The 22537-nt window shown below is 39.4% G+C and overlaps 1 protein-coding gene across 2 annotated transcripts; it reads right to left on the bottom strand.

The window, feature by feature from the left end:
- Positions 1-14170: 14170 nt before the first annotated feature.
- Positions 14171-21233, bottom strand: LOC133121921 (delta-like protein D). 2 transcript variants are annotated; one of them, XM_061231497.1, is made up of 11 exons: positions 21047-21233; positions 20583-20882; positions 20240-20300; positions 19872-20129; positions 19122-19182; positions 18696-18826; positions 18326-18495; positions 16662-16878; positions 15734-16544; positions 15503-15608; positions 14171-14763 (listed from the first exon to the last, which is right to left on the bottom strand). In XM_061231497.1, the coding sequence occupies exons 1-11, from the start codon at positions 21098-21100 to the stop codon at positions 14758-14760; spliced, it is 2175 nt and encodes a 724-aa protein (XP_061087481.1). In that variant the 5' UTR covers positions 21101-21233; the 3' UTR covers positions 14171-14757. The 2 variants fall into 2 exon arrangements, with proteins under 2 accessions (XP_061087481.1, XP_061087480.1); XM_061231496.1 differs by lacking the exon at positions 14171-14763 and having other exon boundaries at positions 15494-15608.
- Between the last annotated feature and the right edge of the window lie 1304 nt (positions 21234-22537).

Genomic DNA, 22537 nt, shown 5'->3' on the forward strand with positions numbered 1-22537 from the left:
TACATTTCAAATGAGTCCAGGCTGTTCAAATGTGTGCACTTTTCCACAGTAGGTGTCTGAGACCTGGGAACCACCGTACAAGAGGGAGCCATGTATGAGAGAGCCGTGTTCTTTTGATATTTTTGATTTTGAAAGTAAAATCGAATGCATTTCAGTACATGCCAAGATCCAGTGTTGTCCAAACACTGGTTTTGATGTAATAACTCATAGAAGCAAAAGTGGTTTGGCATTCAGGGGTGCGATATCCTGTCATTTTGCATAGGAGGACGAACAGTGTATAATCATGGTGTTTCTCCTGATGTGGAGAGCTGATCTTTCAAGTAGTTTCACCATAGTACTAAACTGAACCTGAGCTGAAATTTGCCTTTTATACTGTTTCTTGTTTAGGGCATTTCACCTCCAGACAGTAAAAAATGTCATGAAGGCCAGCAGTAACTGGTATTCTGAACCGCACACAAAAAAGAAAGGAAAAAACGATTGAATTGCAAGCTTGGAAACATTTTGCTATAGCTTCATCAAGTTTGCGCCTTGTTGTATAGAAAGCCTCACATGGCGTGTGTGTGTATATATATATATATATATATATATATATATATATATATATATATATATATATACACAGGTGGACATTACAAGACATCAGAAACTTATAACATGTACTATGTGTCAAAATCATTGATCGATAATATTTTACCTTTTTTAATGATTACCTTGATGATTAACCTTTATGATTATTAAAAGATGTACCAGATGTTTTTGTGTAGGGAGGGGCAGGAGTGTTTGTGCATGTGGGGAGGGGTAGGGGTCATTGGTGGTTTGTACATGTGGCAGCCACATGCTTAAAGCATGTGAATTAAAGCTTTGGGGGAAAAAGGGGTTTGAATAAAATGTGTTTATTCACAAAGCATATTATTTTAAAGCAGTATGTTAAACGATGAGAGAATGTGAAAGTAAATTAAAGTTTTAAAGAGGTTAAAGAAGACATACCATGTTATGAAAAGGTTCTAAGGTGCCGTGCAGATGGTACCATTGAATAAAAAATGAATGACGTTAAAACAAGCAAGCAAGCAATGTTTTAAATGTGTGAATCGAATACTGTGTTAAAGGCAGTGTTGAGAAAATGGTTATGAGAAAAGACATGTGTTAAGTTTAGTAAAGTTTTAGTAAAAAAGAAAAACAATGATGTACCCCTTATAATAATGTGATTAAAACAAGCTTTTAAAAAAGCGATATTACATTTCTAGTAAAAACAAGACAGCGTTTGGGTCATTGTTTGATTTGTATTTCAAACCATGTCCGAGCAATTTCACATTCCATAAAAATTTTTTAAACATACTTACTGTCAGAATATTGATGAATTTTTTTTAAATTAACATCTGTAAGTCGAATTTGTATGTAGGTTACAGTTATGTGCAGTTCACATCTAGTGTCAATTAGTCAAATATATAGTCAAGTATATAGTATATATTTGACCAAAGACATCTTAAATATAATAATAATAATAATAATAATAATAATAATAATAATAATAATCCATCCATCCATCCATTATCTGAACCCGCTTATCCTGAACAGGGTCGCAGGGGGGCTGGAGCCTATCCCAGCATACATTGGGCGAAAGGCAGGAATACACCCTGGACAGGTCGCCAGTCCATCGCAGGGCACACACACCATTCACTCACACACTCATACCTACGGGCAATTTAGACTCTCCAATCAGCCTAACGTGCATGTCTTTGGACTGTGGGAGGAAACCGGAGTACCCGGAGGAAACCCACGCAGACACGGGGAGAACATGCAAACTCCGCACAGAGAGGCCCCGGCCGACGGGGATTCGAACCCAGGACCTCCTTGCTGTGAGGCGGCAGTGCTACTCACTGCGCCATCCGTGCTGCCATAATAATAATAATAATAATAATAATAATAATAATAATAATAATAATAATAATAATAATAATAATAATAATAATAATAATAATAATAATAATAATAATGAATAAATGTAACTACAGTACAGTATTTAGAATTGGAGACAGAGACTTTTACATGCTCCATTATTCTCCCCTTGTCCTTTAAAATGGTCATATAATAAATGTCTTGATCGTTGACCAACTGCAGCCAAACGCTTTTCTAGTGTTTGTTGGTGTTTCATCTCTTATTTCCACTTTTGTTTCAAAAAGCACTGCCAGAGCCCTACAAAATCGTGATCGTTTTCCTTTTCTTCAATGCATCACCATTACTTGCATCAGATTTACGCTTTGGAGCCATGATTACAAGGGTAAACACACACAAAATTTCTGTAAAAACACAATGCACACAAGAGTGTTTACACAGTGGTGTGGAGCATATGAGTGTGGTGGAAGGAATTTATATCCCAGGGCATAAAACTGAATGGCGCTAAGGAGGGGGTGGAGGCAGCAATGCACTGACAGCGCCTAGTCTGCCCAACTAAAAGAAGAAGTGTTTAAGCGACAACGGCTTAAACACTGGCCCAAGCTGTAGGGAGTCAGAGCCCGTCTTTAATTACAAGAAGGCTTCAGTACTCCTGGATCCATTTTCAACTCAACCTAGAGTCCCTTACTTCCCAAATGTAGCTTTTAAACTAGGCAGAAACCAATTATGTGGACGAACAGCATACGAAAGCAAGAGAACAAACAAAAGGGGTGCAATAAACTGAAACTCTAACTCTTGGCCTAAACAGAAGGAAAATTCAGACAGGGAATCCCAAAGGAATTCCCAAAGGAATCCCATCTTCCAACTGTCATGGCTGTTATTTGCGCACAAAATAAAATGTGAAAGTGAAGGTGAGACCGACTGTCCTCATCACCCTAAAATGATGAAGGGTTGGTGTGTGTTCAGTTCCCATACCCTTCACCACAACAGCTACATGAGTCTAATACATCCACACCTTATTTATTGCACAAACAAAAATAAACAAAAAAAAGTGCAATGAGAAATGGCAAAGTAACAAGTCAAACTCGAGTCTCTGAAAGACTGGGCTTATACACTGCTAAAAACAATTAAGGGAACACTTAAGGGACACATCAAATCTTGATGAACGATTTATTCAAGTTGAACATCTTTACTGATGTACATTGGATAATTTGTTGAGAACAAAATGACCTAACGGTCAAAGGAAACTGAAATCATCAACCCATTGAAGGCTGGATTCAAAATCACACTGAAAATCTAAGTAAAAAATTGAAATCACAGGCTGATCCAACTTGTGTGAATTTTATCATGGCAACTCATAATGTGACTCAGTAGTGTGTATGGTCCCCGCAAAATGTACGCTCTTCTACAAACTTTTAAAATCATTTTGCAGTTTCTCACACAATTAGAACACGTCCTACTTTTAAACAGACTGCTGCCTTTTCCTAAAATTGGATTTTCATACGCTATGGTTGTTATTAAAATTGATATTTTGAGAACAAGGCCCCATTGAAAATGAATGGTGAAAGGTTAGCTTGTCTGTTAGCCAGTGACTCTATAATATAAGCCATGGTGCAACTGCAAGCCACGCACCTCACGGAACATACAGATTATACATTGCCAGAGTCATATGGAGCCAAAAAGGCAGAACAGAAGTGACGTCACTCCAGTAAAGAACTTAATGGCTCTGCTGGGTGTGAGCATGATGAAGTCACCCAGAAATGTGAAAAGACTTCCACTGTGGAGGAGGGCAGAGTTTTAGCCATTTAGTTCCTACACCTCAAAAAAAGGGACCGTGGAGGGAGGGAATCCACAAAGATCGGTTTCTGGAGCACAGAGTGGAGGAGGGTGGTAGTGGAGTTAAGGAGTATGAATTTTCCGGCTAATGGGACGCACTTGTTGTCATGACAGGCTATTTCTGACCGCTTTAAAGATGGCAGTTAGCTATTGATTGCTAACTATCTTGTTAGTTACTAGCAATACAACTGTAAAAGCTATAATTAAGCTAGTCAACTTAAATAAAAAAAATGTTTTTATACCAACTAATGTGTTACTTACCTAGCTATCTATCTATCTATCTATAATTCAGGCTTTTTTTTGCCCGGATGCTCTAGGACAGGGGTCGGCAACCTGACTCGTTGTTACTTGGCATTAATTGATCAATGAAAGCCACAGTTAACTCACCTCACCTGGTTTCTTGGGTCTGAATCGGTTGCTTATTTTAAGGTGGAGACGAAAGCCAGCACACCCTGCGGCTCTCCAGGACCAGGGTTGCCGACCCCTGCTCTAGGATCTGATTTCGCAAAATAACTAAGGAACATTATGTCTGACCCTGGATAAATGAGTAACATACTTCACACCACAAAAAACAGCATCTCTGGTTAGTCTGTAGCTAATCCTAGCCATCAAATGGGTGTGTCTTGTTGGGATAGCTACGTAGCTCTATAATTCTATGCTTAGCTAACTAGTTTCTATTGGCTTGATGGTAAAGTAACGTTAACATTACTAGCCAATTGCATTAGCTAGCTAGCTATGTAGCGTTAAATGGGACAATTTAGCTATAATGGCAACTTCTAGCTAGCTAGCTATGTTATTCAGTCCTGTAAAGCATATACATTGAACCAACAACAGCAGACTAGTTGTCATCACCAAGCTTACAAAACGACATTGCCTTCATGTAACATTATCTTCAGATTTGCAGCTATCAACAACTAGCACATCCTGGCATGAGGCATGACATCTTATCTGTACATCCTCTTTCACTGCCAGCCACTACATTAATTACATGGATAGCTACCATAGCTAGCAATATAGGCAGAGCTAGCTAGTAACTGCCTTTGATCATGCTGTAATGTTTGCTAGTCTGAAATGTAAAAAGGCAAAAAAAAAAAAAAAGCCAAAATGGTTGGTTGGTCACTTGCTAGCTAGCGAACATATATTTAGCTAACCTGTATAGTCAGCAGCTATTGAAATGATCTTGTGATGGAGCCCCCCAAATCCTAACCATAACTGTTAGTAAATGAAAAAAACAACAGACCCTTGATCACAATGAAAACAAGTCTTACTTTCTTGCTTTTATCCTTGTCTTTTTTAAACTTTGGCAATGTTGCTACAGTAAAGCTGGAAAAAAAAAAACTTTAGGCTCACGCAACCCTACAGAAGTTTCACCACATGCAGTGCCATGTAATTCCAATGGAAGGAAAAATGGTGAAGAAGGGTGAAACTATATTAGATGGATGCATTAGATGGACGCATTTTTTAATATGGCGGGTGGTCTTTATTTTTTTAAGATTCTACATGTCGTGGAGTGCCTGTTAAGTCGTGATCATGAACACCACTACGTACCAACATATTTAAATAACAAAACAATGCACCCAATGAGCTTACAAGATTTCCATTTTAATTTCAAAATGTAACTTTTGAATGCAATTATAATGAAATATTAAGTGTTTATAGACAAGTTTATACCTTTTAAAGCATTTTTAATCATGAAAAAACTGCTTTAAGCTGGTGGCTGATTGGTGTACGTAACACACTGTATTTACTGATTACAGTAAATCTTAATATCAGTGATATATATTTATATCAGTGGTCACAGTAATGCAGTATTCTGCATTATATAAGCAGGGGGGAAAATGCAGATTAAAATTTATCTTGCGTTACAAACAAGCAGATGTTCTTAGGATAACTTTGTCATATTAAAAGGTACTGAATGGAGAGGCTACAGCAACTGACCCTGTGGAAATAATTGCTGCCACACACACACACACACACACACATAGGCTGACCCTGTGGAAATATCTGAATGTGTTTCTAAGCCGATCAGCTTTCAGCATCTTGCAGGTGCTGTAGTTGGTATCATAATATTTACATGGTCCTGGGTAGCAAGTTATAGAAAGTAAAGCACTTTCATCTCTTCTCTTTTTGCGCTTGCTTAGTGACCAAGCTAACTAGTTGGTTTAAAACAAACTTTAAAAAATCCACTTGCAATGGCACAAGCCAAATGGTAGCTGAAAGTTTAGCAAAATCAGCCGCAATTCTTCCGGACAATTACCTTAACTTAAACTATTTCATTTTTGACTCGGCCCAGAAAAGGCAGAAAAGAACGTGGTTCAAAGGGTTGACACCAACAAAATCAGAATTACTTTCCTTTCTATTTGGATAATTCACTTTGTGAGATTTTACCATACAGATGCAGGAACATATTGACAGAAAACTTAGAATCTTGACTTCGCAATGCACCTATTGACACACACAATATTAATAGTTTTAAAACATTTAAAATTATATGAATTTCTTTATATTTACTCATTAATATGTTTCGAGCAAACCGAATTCCAGCCCCCATTCAAATTGAAACGAGGTGATAATTAAACACAAAGACAGCAGTCAAAGTCGTGGTACAGGCAAGTAATGGTCAACAAAAGAGAAGTCAATAATCTTTGGTCAATAAACAGGCTTGGATCGTAACGGGTAGACAATGGCTTGACAAAACCACTCAATCATGCACTGACGAACAGGGGGCAGCAATTTTGCAAAGACAAGACATGGAACTGAGCTTATATGCAGGTGTAGACAGGTGTAGACAATTAGCTTGAGAGCATCATGAGAATGGAAATCAGGTGTGGAGGATTGACAAGTTAAAGAGGTAATTAGTCATCATTAGTAATAAACCTATCCTGCCCTAGCGTTAGTAAATTAGTAAATGACATGCACAAGAACAGGAATGCAAGGTTTGCAGAAAGACACAAAAAAGTGTATGCTAAACAATGAACAGAACCACATAACATGAAACAAACATAAATCATAACATAACAAGTTTGCGAAATTATGACAAACTATATAACATGACATGGCAAGACTAAGAAATGTAACAAGAAATAAAACATAAAAACGTGACGAGACTAGACTAACATAATACGTGACATGACAATAACGTAACTAAGACAATGACTAAACATGAAACATGACGTGACAAACATGAAACGTGACACTACCATTTACAATTTATGTGATTCTAGAGCAATTTACAACCAACATATGATTCTTACCTACTGTTGCCATATTATTGTAGCTGAGTTGTGCTGAAAACAAAGATATGAAACACTTTGGAATCACTGTACACTGTAAAGTTGATTAAAATGAATGTCAGACCATGGCACAGTCACCAGTTTTCCCTCATTTTGCCCTCAGACCCCAGAGGGTTAACGTGAGAGATAATGTCATAATGGTTGGCAAAAGCTGAAAAAGACAGGAAATTCACAGAAGCACCGAGAACATCATCTTGACCTATGCACTGACGAGGCTTCCAACACACAATGGATTTATACCTGCTATGGTTACTGAAACTATGGTGGTCTACTTCAAACAACATGTACCACTGGCCAGGCTGCTGATGATTCAATCAAATATTATCTTTGAAACGACTTGACCAACTATCAACCAAAAAGATTATTTTCAGAGGAACGCAGGTGTTGATTAATTTCGGATTTTCTCAAAATCAATTAGGTACATATTTCTTTGCTATGTGTACTTAAAATGTATAACTAATTCCTGTTGGAAGTGACTGTACAAAGAAGCAGGAATTCTGACAGGTTTGACCTACCATGCACTCTCTCACAGAGATGTTTACAAATCATCAAATGCAAGTCCAATTCAAGTCTCAAGTCTCTGAGCTAGAGTCCAAACAAGTCTCAAGTCTCTGACCTGGAGTTCAAGTCAAGTCTCAAGTCTCCAGAATGGTGCAGCCTAAACAGCATGGCTATAAAATTAATCATGATTCCTATGCTGATTGAAGATATAGAAACCAGAATTGTAGAAGACGTATTTAATATATGACATCTAGTGTGTGACAACTGAAAAAGCAGTATTATCAGGGGCACACAAAAAGATAGTGGTTATTTAATTCATTTATTCATATATCAATGAACTACCATGCCTGAGCCAACGTTTTGGCAAAGGCTTTCTCAAGATGGCTGGAGAAGGGCTTGCCAAAACCTCAGGTCTGGTATGGTAGGTAATTGATATATCAATAAATAATATAAAATAAATAAACATTTTATTTTTTAAGAACTCTGTGTGACTCATGTGACTCATAATGTTAGCATTACCATGGGCTGCATTATAAGATGACGATCAATAACAAAATAGGGGCCGGTTAATCCTGCAATTTTATATAGATAATCTCGAATTAAATTTAGTCTATGACTAGCCTTAATATGACTAAATATAAACAAAATTACAAAGTGTTGAAACTTGAATCACATTGTATATAAGCCTGTCTGTTTTGTTAGCACACTGCCAGATTGTCATGAGCTAAATTTAGCCTTGCTTTCCAGCGTTATTTCCCGATTGATACCCGGTTCGACCTGTTTTGTTTTTTTCGACTTCCGCATTCTGCTTATCTCATCTTTCTAGTTTGGAACCGCTGTGTATCGACCTGTTTTAGTTTTTCGACCTCTGTTTTGGATTCTGTTTCTGTATGATGTGCCTGTTTGTTTTCGACCCTTCGCCTGTGACCATGACTTCGATATGGATTATCTTTGTTGTATCTGTTTGCTGGATTATTGACCCTGTTTCTGGACTATTGATTACGAACTGCCAATCAAGCCATTCCGGTTTGCTGGATATCGAACCCTGCTTGTCTGAACTATTCTGAAGTTAATTACGACTTTAACATTAACTTCTGTGGTCTCACTCTTGGATCCAGAGTTATGATCCCTGACACAGTTCATATTTGTATGACACAGGAACACACTCTTCTCTGAAAGGGCTCCAGCTAATTCAAAATGCAGCAGCTCGTTAGCTTCACTTCACTGGTTGCCTGTTAAATTCCGAATAGATTACAAAATACTACTTCTGACTTTTAAAGCCTTACATGGGCTTGCCCCTCTGTATTTAAATAATTTACTTAATCCTTTTACATTACATTACATTATTGGCATTTGGCAGACACTCTTATCCAGAGCAACATACAGTTGATTAGACTAAGCAGGAGACAATACTCCCCTGGAGCAATGCAGGGTTAAAGGCCTTGCTCAAGGGCCCAACGGCTGTGCGGATCTTATTGTGGCTACACCGGGATTAGAACCACCAACCTTGCGTGTCCCAGTCATCTACCTTAACCACTACGCTACCAGCTGCCCTGTATCCTTATACTCCCTCCCGAATACTCCGTTCGCAGGGTGCAGGCCTCCTTGTTATTCCTAGAATAACTAAAAGTTCCATAGGTGGCAGAGCCTTTCCTGTGGAACAAATTGCCTGCTGACACAGTTCATGTTTGTATGACACTGGAACACCTAACAATGTCCACGCAACTAGTACATAACGTCACTTAACAAGTCACTTAAAATCACTCGCTGTCCTGCTTGCATATCGATCTTAAAGATCATACTGAAAGGTTTTTAAAATAGTGCAACCCTTCATCAGGATCCAGATCAAAATCCCGTTACATGGCTGTTTTACTGAACGCGGCTGCTTGCGTGAAGTACGTTGATAATTAAAATATATGGGGCTTTTCAAGCCAACCTGAAGAAGTTTGTTTTATCGTTATTGTACCTTGTGGTTCTCTAGCTTGCATTACCTTTCAAGATAAATCATTTTAAATGTTGCACGGACCACCAAATAACGTAAGGATTTTACTCTCTACAAAACCGGGGTGCCAATTAATGTAGTGTAGCAGTATAATTGCAAAAAGTAATCAGTCTCATAAAATGACTGTTATCAGAAATATCTAACCACAAATTTAGTATTTTAATTAATAAGTATTTAAATAATAATTAAATATCAATGATTAAACATACCGATAACCTGAAGGTTGGAAGTTCTTTGAAAGACTGCTTTAACTCGGCTCTCTTGTCTATGTGATGCCAAAACAGACACCAGGTTTAATAAAATATATTTATTAAACAAACGTACGAACACAGAACAGATATGGGGTTTAACTAAAGGAGGTTAGTAGGATTAGTTAGTAGGGCATGTGTGTGTGTGTGTGCGTGCGTGCGTGCGTCCCTTGAACAAAGGAAAGGTAAAAGTGGGGGTTGTTAGTGTTACTGTTAGTGTTACTGTTAGCTGTAATCTTAGGGAGCTATGCTGCAAGAAATACAGTGTAGGGTGTTGCTATGGTTGCTACTAAAAGGCCCACGGTGTGGCACATACAACAGCATTTGGTGTGTTCTAACTAAGGAATATCTTATATATGAATAACTGAAAAATAACCATTGGCCGTGACATTATTCATTTCGTCATTTTCACAATGCCATTTGGCAGACTCCGATTGTTCATGAGTCCAAATCCCTATTGAGTGTCAAGTAATTTTTGGATGAGTCCGAGTCGAGTCAGAAGTCTGTGTATATGCGACTCAAGTGTGACTTGAGTCTGAGTTGCTGACTTGAGTCCTCATCTCTGCTCTCTCATGCCCTTTGTTAAAAATTTTTGTTTATTTATTTTACTCATTTATAATGGGAGTATAGATTTTGGATGTAAAATAATAATGAATTATGGATATTTTATGTTCCTATATATCTTCTGGCTGTCAGGTTCTGTGTTTTTCATTGTCTAGGTTTTGTCTAAGTGTTAGCGTTTCCGTGTATTGTTACCCTCTGTGCTTTCCTCAGTCTGTCTCTCCATTCATTCCCATTCATTCATTTCACCTGTTTTCACTTCCTTGTTATCTTGATTCTTATCTATATAAACTGGTTTTGTTAAGTCTCTGCCAGATTGTTATGTGTCCTGCTCTTACTCTCCAGTGTTATTTTTTGATTGACTTCTGTTTCGACCGGTTTTGTTTGAGACCTGGATTTACCCTTTTGTTCTGATTTGACCCGTTGTCTTTGGCTATTCGGTTTTTGGATTTTGGATTCTCCTTTTGTTGGGACTGCCTGTGTTTTATCGACCCTTTGCTTGTGACATTGACCACATATTGGATTATCCCTGCAGAACCTGTTTGCTTGTGTACCGACCCTTTGCCTGGACCTGTTTTCGAGTTGCCTGATCTGTCACAACTGTTTGCTGGATATCGACCCCGGCCTATCTGATCTGTTCTGAAGTTAATGAAGACTTTAACATTAACTTTATTTTAAAAATGAAAAAATCATTAAGCTGTCATATTTGTGGAAGAATAGTGGTAAGATGTTGCCAAATGAAAGACAATTTAAGACAAATCAATTCATTTCTCAGCTGGTTTGCAACAGTTGGTGAAGAATCACCCAGCTATATTGTGTATGTGTAATTCCTCCCATTGCCTCATGAATAGCTGTCCCTTGGATTTGCATATAGTATTTATCGTCAAACATAAAATAATTTGATTTCAATATGAATTCTATGAAGTCTAGCAATAGTTCAGGGGCTATGATAGTGGAATGGGAATACAAATATTGGTATACAGGCTTTCAACATCAAAGGAAACCAGGAATTTCATAATTCCAGAAGTTTCATAAAGCACACAGATGATATTAATTGTATCAGCAATGTATGATGGTAATGTTTTAATATCATTCATGAAAAAATAAAAAAATTCACTCAAACTTTCTGAGATTGCGTTATCGCCTGATATTATCGGTCTACCTGGGGGGTAAAAAACCGGCGTACAAGGAAAATCAACTTTGAGAAATTCAATAGCTTCTATGAGACCCAACCATTTCTTTAGAGCTTCATCCATAAGAGAGTCCTTTTCTTTCATTCGATGTAATCGATTGATTTTAAATTGGCTACCATGATAATTTTTAATTGACTTCTTGTAATGTCACTGATATGATGCACCTACGTTCACCTGTATACTGTCCCCTCCACGAGTATTGGAACAGCAAGGCCAATTCCTTTGTTTTTGCAATACACTGAATACATTTGCGGTTGACAAAAAGATGAACACGAGGGAAGAGTTCAGAATTTCAGCTTTTATTTCCTGGCATTTACACCTAGATGTGTTAAACTACTTAGTTCACCCAATTTTTGTGTGAGCAAAAGTATTGGAACAGAGAGTATTTCAGTAAATAACAGTAAATATTTGGTAGCATATCCCTTGCTTGCAATAACTGCATCAAGTCTGCGACCCATTGACATCACCAAGCTTCTTTTGTGATGATTCTCCAGGCTTTTACTGCAGACTCTTTCAGTTGTTGTTTCGGAAGGTTTTGTCCTTCAATCTCCTTTTCAGGAGGTGAAATGCATGCTCAATTGAGTTAAGGTCTTGTGATTGACAGTCTAAAAATTTCCACCTTTTCTCCCAAATGAAGTCCTTTGTTGTGTTGACGCATTTCTATCATCAACTGCTGTTCGATGTCTGTTGCTCAGTACGCCAGGACATTTTTCTTTCTCAGGACATATCAAGTTGTTGTACAAGCTATCCCCAAATGTTTGTTCGATGGATTACCCCTCTTTTCTAAGCTTCAAAACGGCTTGCTTTTCTCCCAAAGACAGCTTTGGTCTTCATGCTGGTTTATCTCTTCTAACACAAATGCAGTTTTGACAGGCAAAACCCTGTTCACATTCAGAACTATTTATTGTTTAATCAATCAATCTAACAGGACACACCTGTCAGTCACATGTTCCAATTATTATTCAGGAAATAAAAGTTGAAATTCGGATCTGTCATCCCATGTACATCTTTTGACCTCAAACTCAATTGTCTTCAGTGTATAGGAAAAACAAAGGAATTGATCTTGCTGTTCCAATACTTTTGGAGGGAATTGTATTCACACCATGCGAGGCATTCTATACCACAAGGAGTCAACCTGATGAAGCGATAGCGAAACATGTTCTTCACATCCAAGTGTGATTCAATACAAGTCTTTTTCTTTCTTTTTTTGTGTGTGAGGTTCAGAATACCTGCTGGCCTTTATGTTGTATCTTGCTGGACTAGAACCTTGTGGTATTATGTTGTGCACAAGGCTCTCCTTTTCTTACAGCACAAAATGCATTTAGACTAAATCAAAAGATTGGTCAAAATTGCCATTTTACTTTTTTAACAAGTCCATTACTATTTCAATGGAGGCATAGTTTGTGATTATGGAGAAAGTATAAACTAATTACATAAACATCTCCGAGAACATTGTGGCGGTGACCCGGTCATGAAGGTTCTTCCTATACAACATACGGAGAATCCGCCCCTTTCTCACCCCCTACTCGACCCAGCTCCTGGTCCAAGCGATGGTTCTGTCCCGCCTGGACTACTGCAATTCCCTCTTGGCTGGCCTCCCAGTGTCTGCCATCAGACCCCTCCAACTCATCCAGAATGCAGCAGCTCGTCTGGTCTTCAACCTTCCCAAATACTCACGTCACCCCCCTGCTTACTTCCCTCCACTGGCTGCCTGTCATGGTTCGCATCAAATTCAAAACATTGGTGCTAGCCTTCCAAGCAATTAAAGGGTCTTCCCCAGCTTATCTACAAAAAATCATCAGACCCTACACCCCTGCCAGACCTCTTCGTTCAGCCTCCACAGGCCGCTTGGCACCTCCCCCTCTCTGAACCTCCACATCACGCTCACGACTACTGTCTGTTCTGGCTCCACGGTGGTGGAACGAACTCCCCGTTGAGGTCAGAACTGTAGAATCTCTCCCCACCTTCAAGCGCAAGCTGAAGACACACCTCTTCAAGCAGCACCTCTCCCCATCCCTCCCTACCTCCCTGTGAACCATAATTGTTGTCTCTGTGACTTGCTTTGTGTATCGGTATTTTTAGTTGGCTAGGTAAGCAGTGTTTGGATAGTTAACTTTGGTCACTTTTGCTCCGTTTCTTTGTTTCTTTGTTCTCAAAAAAAAAGAAAAAAAAGGGCCCTCGTCCTTATCTTTGTTGTACAGGTAGCAGTTGAAATTGTACTTCCCTCTAGGGTCTTTCAGCGAACTTATCCCTGGTTATGGGTATGCACTTTGTTGTACGTCGCTCGGGATAAGAGCGTCTGCCAAATGCCAATAATGTAATAATGTAATAAAAGAAGGCATAGATTTATTTTCTCATTAAGTCAATGCCACAGAGAGATAATTGCTTTAATAGAATGGAACTTATACCATGTACATTTTAAAGAAATATTAGTTGGAAAATCTATTCCAATGCATAATTATGTACTGCTGTGACAAACCTTTGCTTATAAAAAAAGGCTAAAATAAGATACAGTAGTCCAGATTTACAAGTAATATTATTTATTTGGAAAAATATTTTAACTATGTCATTCATTAACAAAACAGTAATAAAACAATTCCAATAACATTCTGTACAACCCTTCTTAAATACATCTGTTGAAAAAGTCACATTGACCCGAAGTGCCTTTGTACATATTTGCAAAAACAAACTTAAATAATGAAATTGAACTCCACAAAAAAATACGTTCATTAACAAAAAAATAAATTAAATAAAAAAATACTTCAAAAAGTATTTGCATTTGAACACTATTTATTTCGCATTATTTCCATCTTTAAACCTGCATACATTGCAGATTTGGCTTAGAGGGCTTTAAATTGTGCACTACAGACAGTGCAGACCTCTTTTACACAGTGATCAAGTCTATTTTATGTGTTACATACACATTCTCAGTTAAAAGCAACTGTCCATAGTGCAATGAGGTAAACTGTCCTCACAGGCAGTGCAACAAGACCATGTTCCTGGAATACAACCTTGAGAGAGTGGGGCCAGTATGGCCCAACATCCACTGTTCGATGCAGTCAGTCACTGTGCTTACTTCAGGAGAGAACCAGCTCATTCTGAATATCAGTTTCAAAGTCCTAGTCCCACAGCAGCAGCCACGTGAGGGAAACCTTCCCTCCGGTTTGAGCAGCATTCAACGGAGTAAAACCTCCCGTAGAGCAAACGAGCAACAGCTTTGTAGTGGCACATTACACCTGTATGAGAGATGGGGGAGATGCTTCATTTAGGTTTTTTGTTTTTGTTTCACATTTGAATACTCTAACTAGCAGTCCACTATAACAGTTTGAAAAGTAGGTTTTTAGTCTTTTCTTTCCCCAAAATTCTAAGTCAGTGTTCTATAATATCAGTCGTGATAGTTACATCAGCATTATAATGTTCAGCTAAGAACATTCCTATCACACATTTGAGAGCTTCTACCTTTTTTAATTGCACTTGCTGTTTCAGCCTGGCTCTGCCTTCAACACAATTTTGAAAGAATGCATTCTGGGGTGGGTAGCGTAGGCGCATCCATTTCATTTGGACAAAGTATTCTCTAACCAATCTGGCGTTGGCAGTGTTATGTTTCATATTGATCCATAACCGCTTGCTTGCCGATTTTGAAAATGACCCGTTAAATTAAAGACAAATTTGTGGGCATCAACAATTTTCCAACTGGATATCAGATAAATGACGTCACCATACCCTTTTCAGGATCAGTCATGAATCTGGAAGGGCCAGTTTGCACTTCAGATTGCATTATTCAAACTTTATATACAGCTGAACACACTGAGCGACCAGGTTTTTTTTAAGCCAAAATGATATTATTTCATAAATTTTGAAATAATGGCATGGATTCAAATGTAGGCATAGATACATATTTACAGCTAAAAAAAGTTTGATCAAGGGTGTAATTTACCCTTGAAAGGGTTAAAGAGGGAAAGTTACTCAACTCACTTCAGTTGCAATTATACATTCATCTTTCTCATCAGATATGACATACACGGACTGGTATTTTGTGTCTTTGCACATTAACTCTGGACGTTTATTTTCTGTGTCGTTGCTGTGAAGAGAAAAAAAAAAGACAATGACACTTTCTGATAGTATCAGGTAACTCTCCATGAGCAAAATAACAAATTAAACATGACGATATCTGGAGGTGTGTGGGTGCTCAGCACTGGAATTTACCTTTCCTTTTTGTATTTGTCTTCAAGCTCACAGTCTACAGCTTCGGACTTTGCTTCTTCACCATTTTCTCCACATTTGGACTTGCCCCTCTCCTGCTCCTTTTTTGATGAGTCCTCATGCTTCAGCTCATGCACAAGATTATAATCCACGGGTGGGTAGCAGGCTTTATCGCCGCTGCCATTATCACTGTGGAAGTCCACCTTCTTGTTGGTGTTCTTGATCGGGGCATCCCCGATGACACTGACTGAGGTACCCTTCTCCCGGTGGCAGTTACTGGCAAGGTTGTTCATGGTCTCACTCTCACTCTGGCTATCAGCTGCTCGGTTCCCATGCTGCACTTTCACCCGGAAGCATACCACTAGAACCATGCATCCTGCCAACAGCAGCAGCACCAAGATGATCCCAGAGCACATGGCCAACCAGGGGACTGTGTTTTTGCGGCTGTCCAGGTACTTTTTGTCAGGATCACTGAAGTCAAGTTTGCTTACGGATTGCTCCGGCAGCAAAAACTGGCAGTTGCGGCCCCCATAGCCAGGGATGCAGGCGCAGACATAGCGGCTGTCCCTCTCATGACAAGTGGCCCCATTGTGACACAGGTTGTGTTTGCACTTGCTGATGGGCACACTGCAGTTCTTGCCAACATACCCTGGGGGGCAGGTGCAAGTGTAGTCATTCATGCCATCCTGGCACGTGCCTCCATTCTGGCAGGGATAGACAGAACATTCATCCAGGTTTTCTTCACAGTGCAGTCCAGAGAATCCTTCAGGGCACTGGCACATGTACGAGTTGACGAGATCAAGACACTGGGCACCTGAAGGGAAGCAAGATATAACGGATATCCGCTCTTAAATTAATGTGGTGCACTTGAAGCATTCTAGGATGTGACTAATTCAGAAAAGGCTTAAAGTAGATAATTTCCCACCCTTACCGTTGGAGCATGGGCTTGAGGTGCAATGATCTATCTTCTTCTCACAGTTGAAGCCAGCGTAACCCATTGGGCACTGACAGTAGTACCCCCTGTTAGGGTTATCACCACATCGCCCACCATTGAAACATGGCCCATCAGCACATGACACAGCGCTCAGCTCACAGCTTTTTCCATAGAAACCAGGGGGACAGGCACAAATGTAGGTTTTCTCCAAATCCTGTCAGAACAGAGAACAGAATATACACTCACTGAGCTCTTTGAGGTTGACCTGTACACCAGCTTATTAATGCAAATATAAAAATCAGCCAATCTTGTCGCAGCAACCAAATGCGTACAAGCATGCAAACATGATCAAGAGGTTCAAATGTTTCTCAGACCAAATGTCAGAATGGGGAAGAAATGTCATCTAAATGACTTTGAACATGGAATAATTGTTGGTGCCAGACAGGGTGGTTTGATTATCTCAGAAAATGCAGGGCTCCTGGAATTTGTCACTAGAGAATGGTGCGAAAAACAAAAAACATCCAGTGAGCAGAAGTTCTATGGGCAAAAACGTGCCGTTAATGAGGTCAGGGGAGAAGGACTGGTTAAAGCTGACAGGAAGGTAACAGTAACACAAATAATCACACAATACAGTGGTACAGTGGTATGCAGAACAGCTTCTCTCAACACACAATGTGTCAAACCTTTAAGTGGATAGGCTACAGCAGCAGAAGACCAATACTTATAACATGGGGCGACATGGCTCAGGCAGTAAGAGCAGTCGTCTGGCAGTCGTCTGGTTGCCGGTTCGATCCCCCGCCTGGGCTGTGTCGAAGTGTCTCTGAGCAAGACACCTAACCCCCAAATGCTCCTGACGAGCTGGTCGGTGCCTTGCATGGCAGCCAATTGCCGTTGGTGCGTGAGTGTGTGTATGAATGGGTGAATGAGAAGCATCAATTATACAGCACTTTGGATAAAGGCGCTATATAAATGCCAACCATTTACCATTTACTTATTAAAAATAAGTCTAATGAATATCTAATGAAGTGCTCACTGAGTGTACATAGCACACCTAGAACCCAAAAACCAGCACCTCAACTAACCACAAAAGTAGGCTAGAATGCAGTCGTAAAACTTTATGCAATAAGATCTGATTCTCTAATTACAAAGTACAATTTTAAAAAATAAGTTACATTTTTTTAATGTATGTCTGTAGTCATACAGAAGTCCTGTAACTATGCATACAACAGAGTTGTGTGGGGCTGTATAAAATGTAAGAAAATATAGAACCATTTTTATTTTTATCTCAGATGTCTTTGTGCAGGATTCTGGTTGCACTTTGCCATACAAGTGTCAGACTTTCACTTACATCAGGCTTTAAAATGAGATGTTTCTCACAGATTTGTCATATTTATGGGCAAAAGGCTAGTAATTTGGGAGACGATAAGAAGGTGATGCACAAAGTGTGAAAGGTCTTGATTACAATATTTAGTGTCAATTCAAAGTTTTGGGGTCAATTTGACCCAAAACATAAAAGCAGTCGCAAAATCTTAACATATGAATTAAGTGAATTGACAGAATTCTTGTTCACTATGTGAACCTACAATTCCATAATTAATATGCAATACCATGCCATGTCAAAATCTAGAATGGTGAAAGGAAACAAAACTTAAGTGACTTACAGTGCAGCTTCCACCATTCCGGCAGGGGCTGTCAGAGCATTCGTTGACCGCAATTTCGCAGCTGGCCCCTGTGAAGCCATGCTTGCAGGAGCAGGTGTAACTCCCCTGACCAGTATTGGTACAAGTGGCTCCATTCATGCAGGGCTTGTGGTGCGTACAGTAATTGAGATCTGAAACATACAATCACACAGTGGGGTCAGTCCCCTGTAACACTATGTTGAATGCTGCAGCTGGCTTTCATAACACCAATTTCTTTTAATAATCAAACATTTCTGCAGTAAAATTTACCAATGGTAATCTAAATCACTTGTAGTCTTCAACCTTAAGCTGGATTAAGCATGAAAACATGCAGGCAACAATCAGGTCTCACCCTGGTTGCAGAAGAGGCCACCCCAACCCTCTTGACAGTTACACTGCCATGGCTGTTGGCAGGTACCATGCAAGCAGCCAGGGTATCGGATGCAGTCATCGCAGTAACGTCCTCGGAAACCAACTCTGCATCTGTGAAGCAATCAAATTGGACAGGTTAAATATATATATATATATTGGCCTCAGAAGACCTTTCAAATATGTGCATCAGTTACACTGCATAGTCGGAAAACTAATCTGAAAACGAAATTCAAGACATCACAGCATAGCTTATATCGCAGAGATTTTATTGTGGTTGGAAAACTGGCTTGACAAAGAGCTAATGATGTTGTTCATCCTATTTCTGCAACAAGAAGTTTGGGATCCTATTTCAAGCCAATTGGTTATACTCCATAGAGCCAACCCATTGAATAGTGGTCAGACTTACTTGCATTCACCAGGTTTGTCACAAAACCCATGCTCCTCATCACAGCCAGGGAGACATATTGCTAAAAGAATACAACACATGTATTGAAACCCATGGGGACAAAAAACACTTGAACTTATATTTTGTATTCTTTATATTTTCTTTCAATGGAGCCTTATCAGTAAATCCTAGCTGGTGGCCCCATTAGCCTACCAAGAAACTATGCTCCCCTTATAACCAGGGAAGAACTTTCAGCTTAACGCAGTTGCACACAGACAAAAGAGTCACATACAAAAGCCCCTTTTTCCCCTCACTGTGGGTCAGAAGTCCTTTTTCAGTCTGTGCACACAACTCCTCCCCTTAGTATCCCTGAGTTGGTGCAGATAAGAGTGGACAGCTGGTGTGTGTGGTGGCAGTGCAGGACAGCTGCTCCATTGTCTACTCTCACTCAGCAGCTGCCTGCTCTCAACAATACCTAACCGAGTTAAGCCAATCAGCACCAACCGCACTCCAAAGCAGCCAATCAGATACTGCATTTAATCTATGGCACGCGTGTGATTATTCAGAAAATGTATTACTTTTGAATAAATCAGTTAGTGAAGTGGGGAAATAAAAGTGGCTGTAGCTGCAGCATTACTGTTTTCATACACCACTTGATGTTATATTTGACTATTAAAACTGGACTATGTCTACTGTAGATGATTCTACAGACTAACATCAATCTAAATAAAACCATAGACTGTACAGAAAGGGTTAGTAGTATTTACTTACGGTCTGTGCAGTATTGTCCTTTCCATCCTGAATTACAAACAATCTCGCCACGCTCCCCGCAGGTGAAGTGACCGAAGGCATCGTCTCGTGGACGGCAGAACACAGAGCAACCATCACCATAGTAATGCTCATCACAGACGAAGCGGTATGAGTATTTCAATTCGGTTCTTCCCCCCGTATGAAGATCCTGGGACCATTCTTCTCCTACAGTAAGGTGTCTCTGGGTTGTCATACGACTGATCAGACGTTCAGGGTTTTCTGAAACAAGAACATAAATGCACAGAATGATATAAATATAAATCATGTAAATGCAATAACAATTGGACATATACATTAATTATCTTTGCTATTTTAGATTTGTCCCATACCTGTTGAAAGATCATCTGTGGAATCAGTGTGAAGAGCTTCAATGATGAGTGAGAATGTCCCCTATTGGGACAAGAAAAGATGCAGGGTTAAATAAACATTAGGCTACTGCTGTTCAATCGATAACCTAAAACAAAAGATAAAACAATATATAAATGTACCAAACTTTCTTTAAAAGCTATGCTAACGTATTTTAGTGTTTGCCATTTGTTGACAGTCGTGGCATGTATTAATGGCGGTCTGTCTCATCAGCCTTCACGCATAATTTCTGCAGTTTCACACTTGCACACTGCTGTAGAATGAAACGGCTATCAGTGAAGTTCAATACAATAATAAGCTACTCACAGGCCATGTGAATCCGAAGACGAATCGTATTGGGTTGGTGAAAATGTTATCCGACGTTGTTTCAGGAACCTGAAATGAATTGGACCCGAGGACTGGGGTCACCGTGCCACCGTAGGTACAGGGTGGCTCGGGAGACACGTTAGCTTGGTAATGCTTCAAGCAGATTCTAAAAAATGTTTTACATTGACACTGCTGGATTGCAGACATCGCTTCTCCTCTGCAGCAGTTCGCATTGCCCATCACTCCTTTCTTGTTTAAGAACTCCTGTAGCTTCAGCTCGAAAACACCAGAACAAAAACCCTGTTGAAACAGGATGTAAACATTTAATCTGCAGGTTTGGCTATCTAAAATTCTGACACATAGTTCAGTTTAACAGCAGATTAGAGCTGTGGTTGGTGCAATAGTCAACATCTACACATCAAGCATACAATAATAACAATTTAAAAACGGGGGCATTGTATTACCTGGTACATCATTACATATAAAATGGAAGCAATCATAAGCAAATGGCGTCCCATTTTGGTTAAAACAATCTTCAATAAATGATTAAAAGTCTTAGAGAAAGGGGAACTTTGGTCCCGGCTGAGCTAATATCCTTTAGAAGTCCCCCACTTTCAGATCTATCCTTTTTCAGTTAATGTTGAGAACGGGAAAACTTTTCTCTCTCACTCAAAACGTCTTCTCGTGAAGGTTTCGCATGAGCAACACAGTTCCAGTTATTGTCAGACGAATAATTCTGTGTAATCCCCAAAATTCGGCAAACGGAGAAAATCAAGGTGCCCCGACGAAGTTTTGGAACGAGTTCGAAATTCCAAAATGATATTCCAACTCTGTAATCAAATATTGTAGATCGACATCGCTTCTGATTTGTAGTTGCAAAGATGAATACATTCAGATTCTCTTGGGAGTTTCTTGTGTTTTTATTTTCCCTCTGGTAAATTAAACAAAGATGCCATTGATCCGAAATATTTCGTTACTGTCTTCTTGCTAGATTTTCAGTCGACGTGAAACTGCGCGTGTGTTAATGTTCCTGTGCGCCTGTCGCCGCTTATATAGAGACTGTTGCCTGCTAGGGTAATGATATGTAAATGAGCTAACCCCCAATCTGGCTCGAGCTGTCACAAAGGGACACTTTTCACCCTCCAACCCCCCCTCCCAAAGATCGCCAAATGGTCACTGAGTTATAAAATGTGCAACCCTTCCCGAAGGCACGAACGAAAAGAAATCCGTAACACCTTCCATGCGAAACGTCACACTACAACACACTTTCAGGTGTAAAGCGTGTAACCCATCTCCAAATGTATCATCATTACTATTTTACAAACAAGTGGGAAAGGTTCAGAGAGCATTTGAAACTGACTCTATTCTTAAAACACGGTAACATAAGCTATTTGTTTAAATGCATACAGAATGTAAGTGAAAGTATCCACAGGTTACAGCATTTATATCGATACACAAGTGTATTACGAATTCATAAATAATGAAGTCACTGTGACAATTTCCCTGATTATGTGGTATTTTAATATCCGTATGTCCCACATTTTTGTTATTTGATGAAGATACACACACAAAAACGAATATTAACGCAAGGAGCACAAGTTACAATAACTTGACGAGTTAGAAAAACATTCAATCTGCCAACCAATTTTACAGGTTTTAAAATATATATTGGTATACATTTTCCCCATTACATTCTCTAACTGCGCAGCAAAACTGGACTGGTGTGTGTCGTTCGCGTGGCTGTCATTATGTGTGAGGGAGGAATAAGTTTGTTCTTTGTGCTCTCAGCTGTATGATAATTGAGGCAGCACCTGCTATTTCCACAATATAGCAGGGAAAAGGAGCTCCCCTCGGCGTACGCTGCCGTCCCTACAACAATGTCCACAGCTATAAAAAGTAGGTTAGTCATCCCAACCAAAAGAAAATATCAACCGACATTTCATTATTTCGCCCAC

The sequence above is a fragment of the Conger conger genome, chromosome 2 (genome assembly GCF_963514075.1).
Source record: "Conger conger chromosome 2, fConCon1.1, whole genome shotgun sequence".
Lineage (NCBI taxonomy): Eukaryota > Metazoa > Chordata > Actinopteri > Anguilliformes > Congridae > Conger > Conger conger.

Coding starts and splice junctions, on each gene's coding strand:
- LOC133121921 (XM_061231496.1), bottom strand. CDS start 21,100: ATGGGACGCCATTTGCTTATGATTGCTTCCATTTTATATGTAATGATG. Junction 20,301..20,582: donor TCTTCGGATTCACATGGCCT/GTGAGTAGCTTA, acceptor TTGTCCCAATAG/GGGACATTCTCACTCATCAT. Junction 18,496..18,695: donor TGGCCTCTTCTGCAACCAGG/GTGAGACCTGAT, acceptor TGTATGTTTCAG/ATCTCAATTACTGTACGCAC.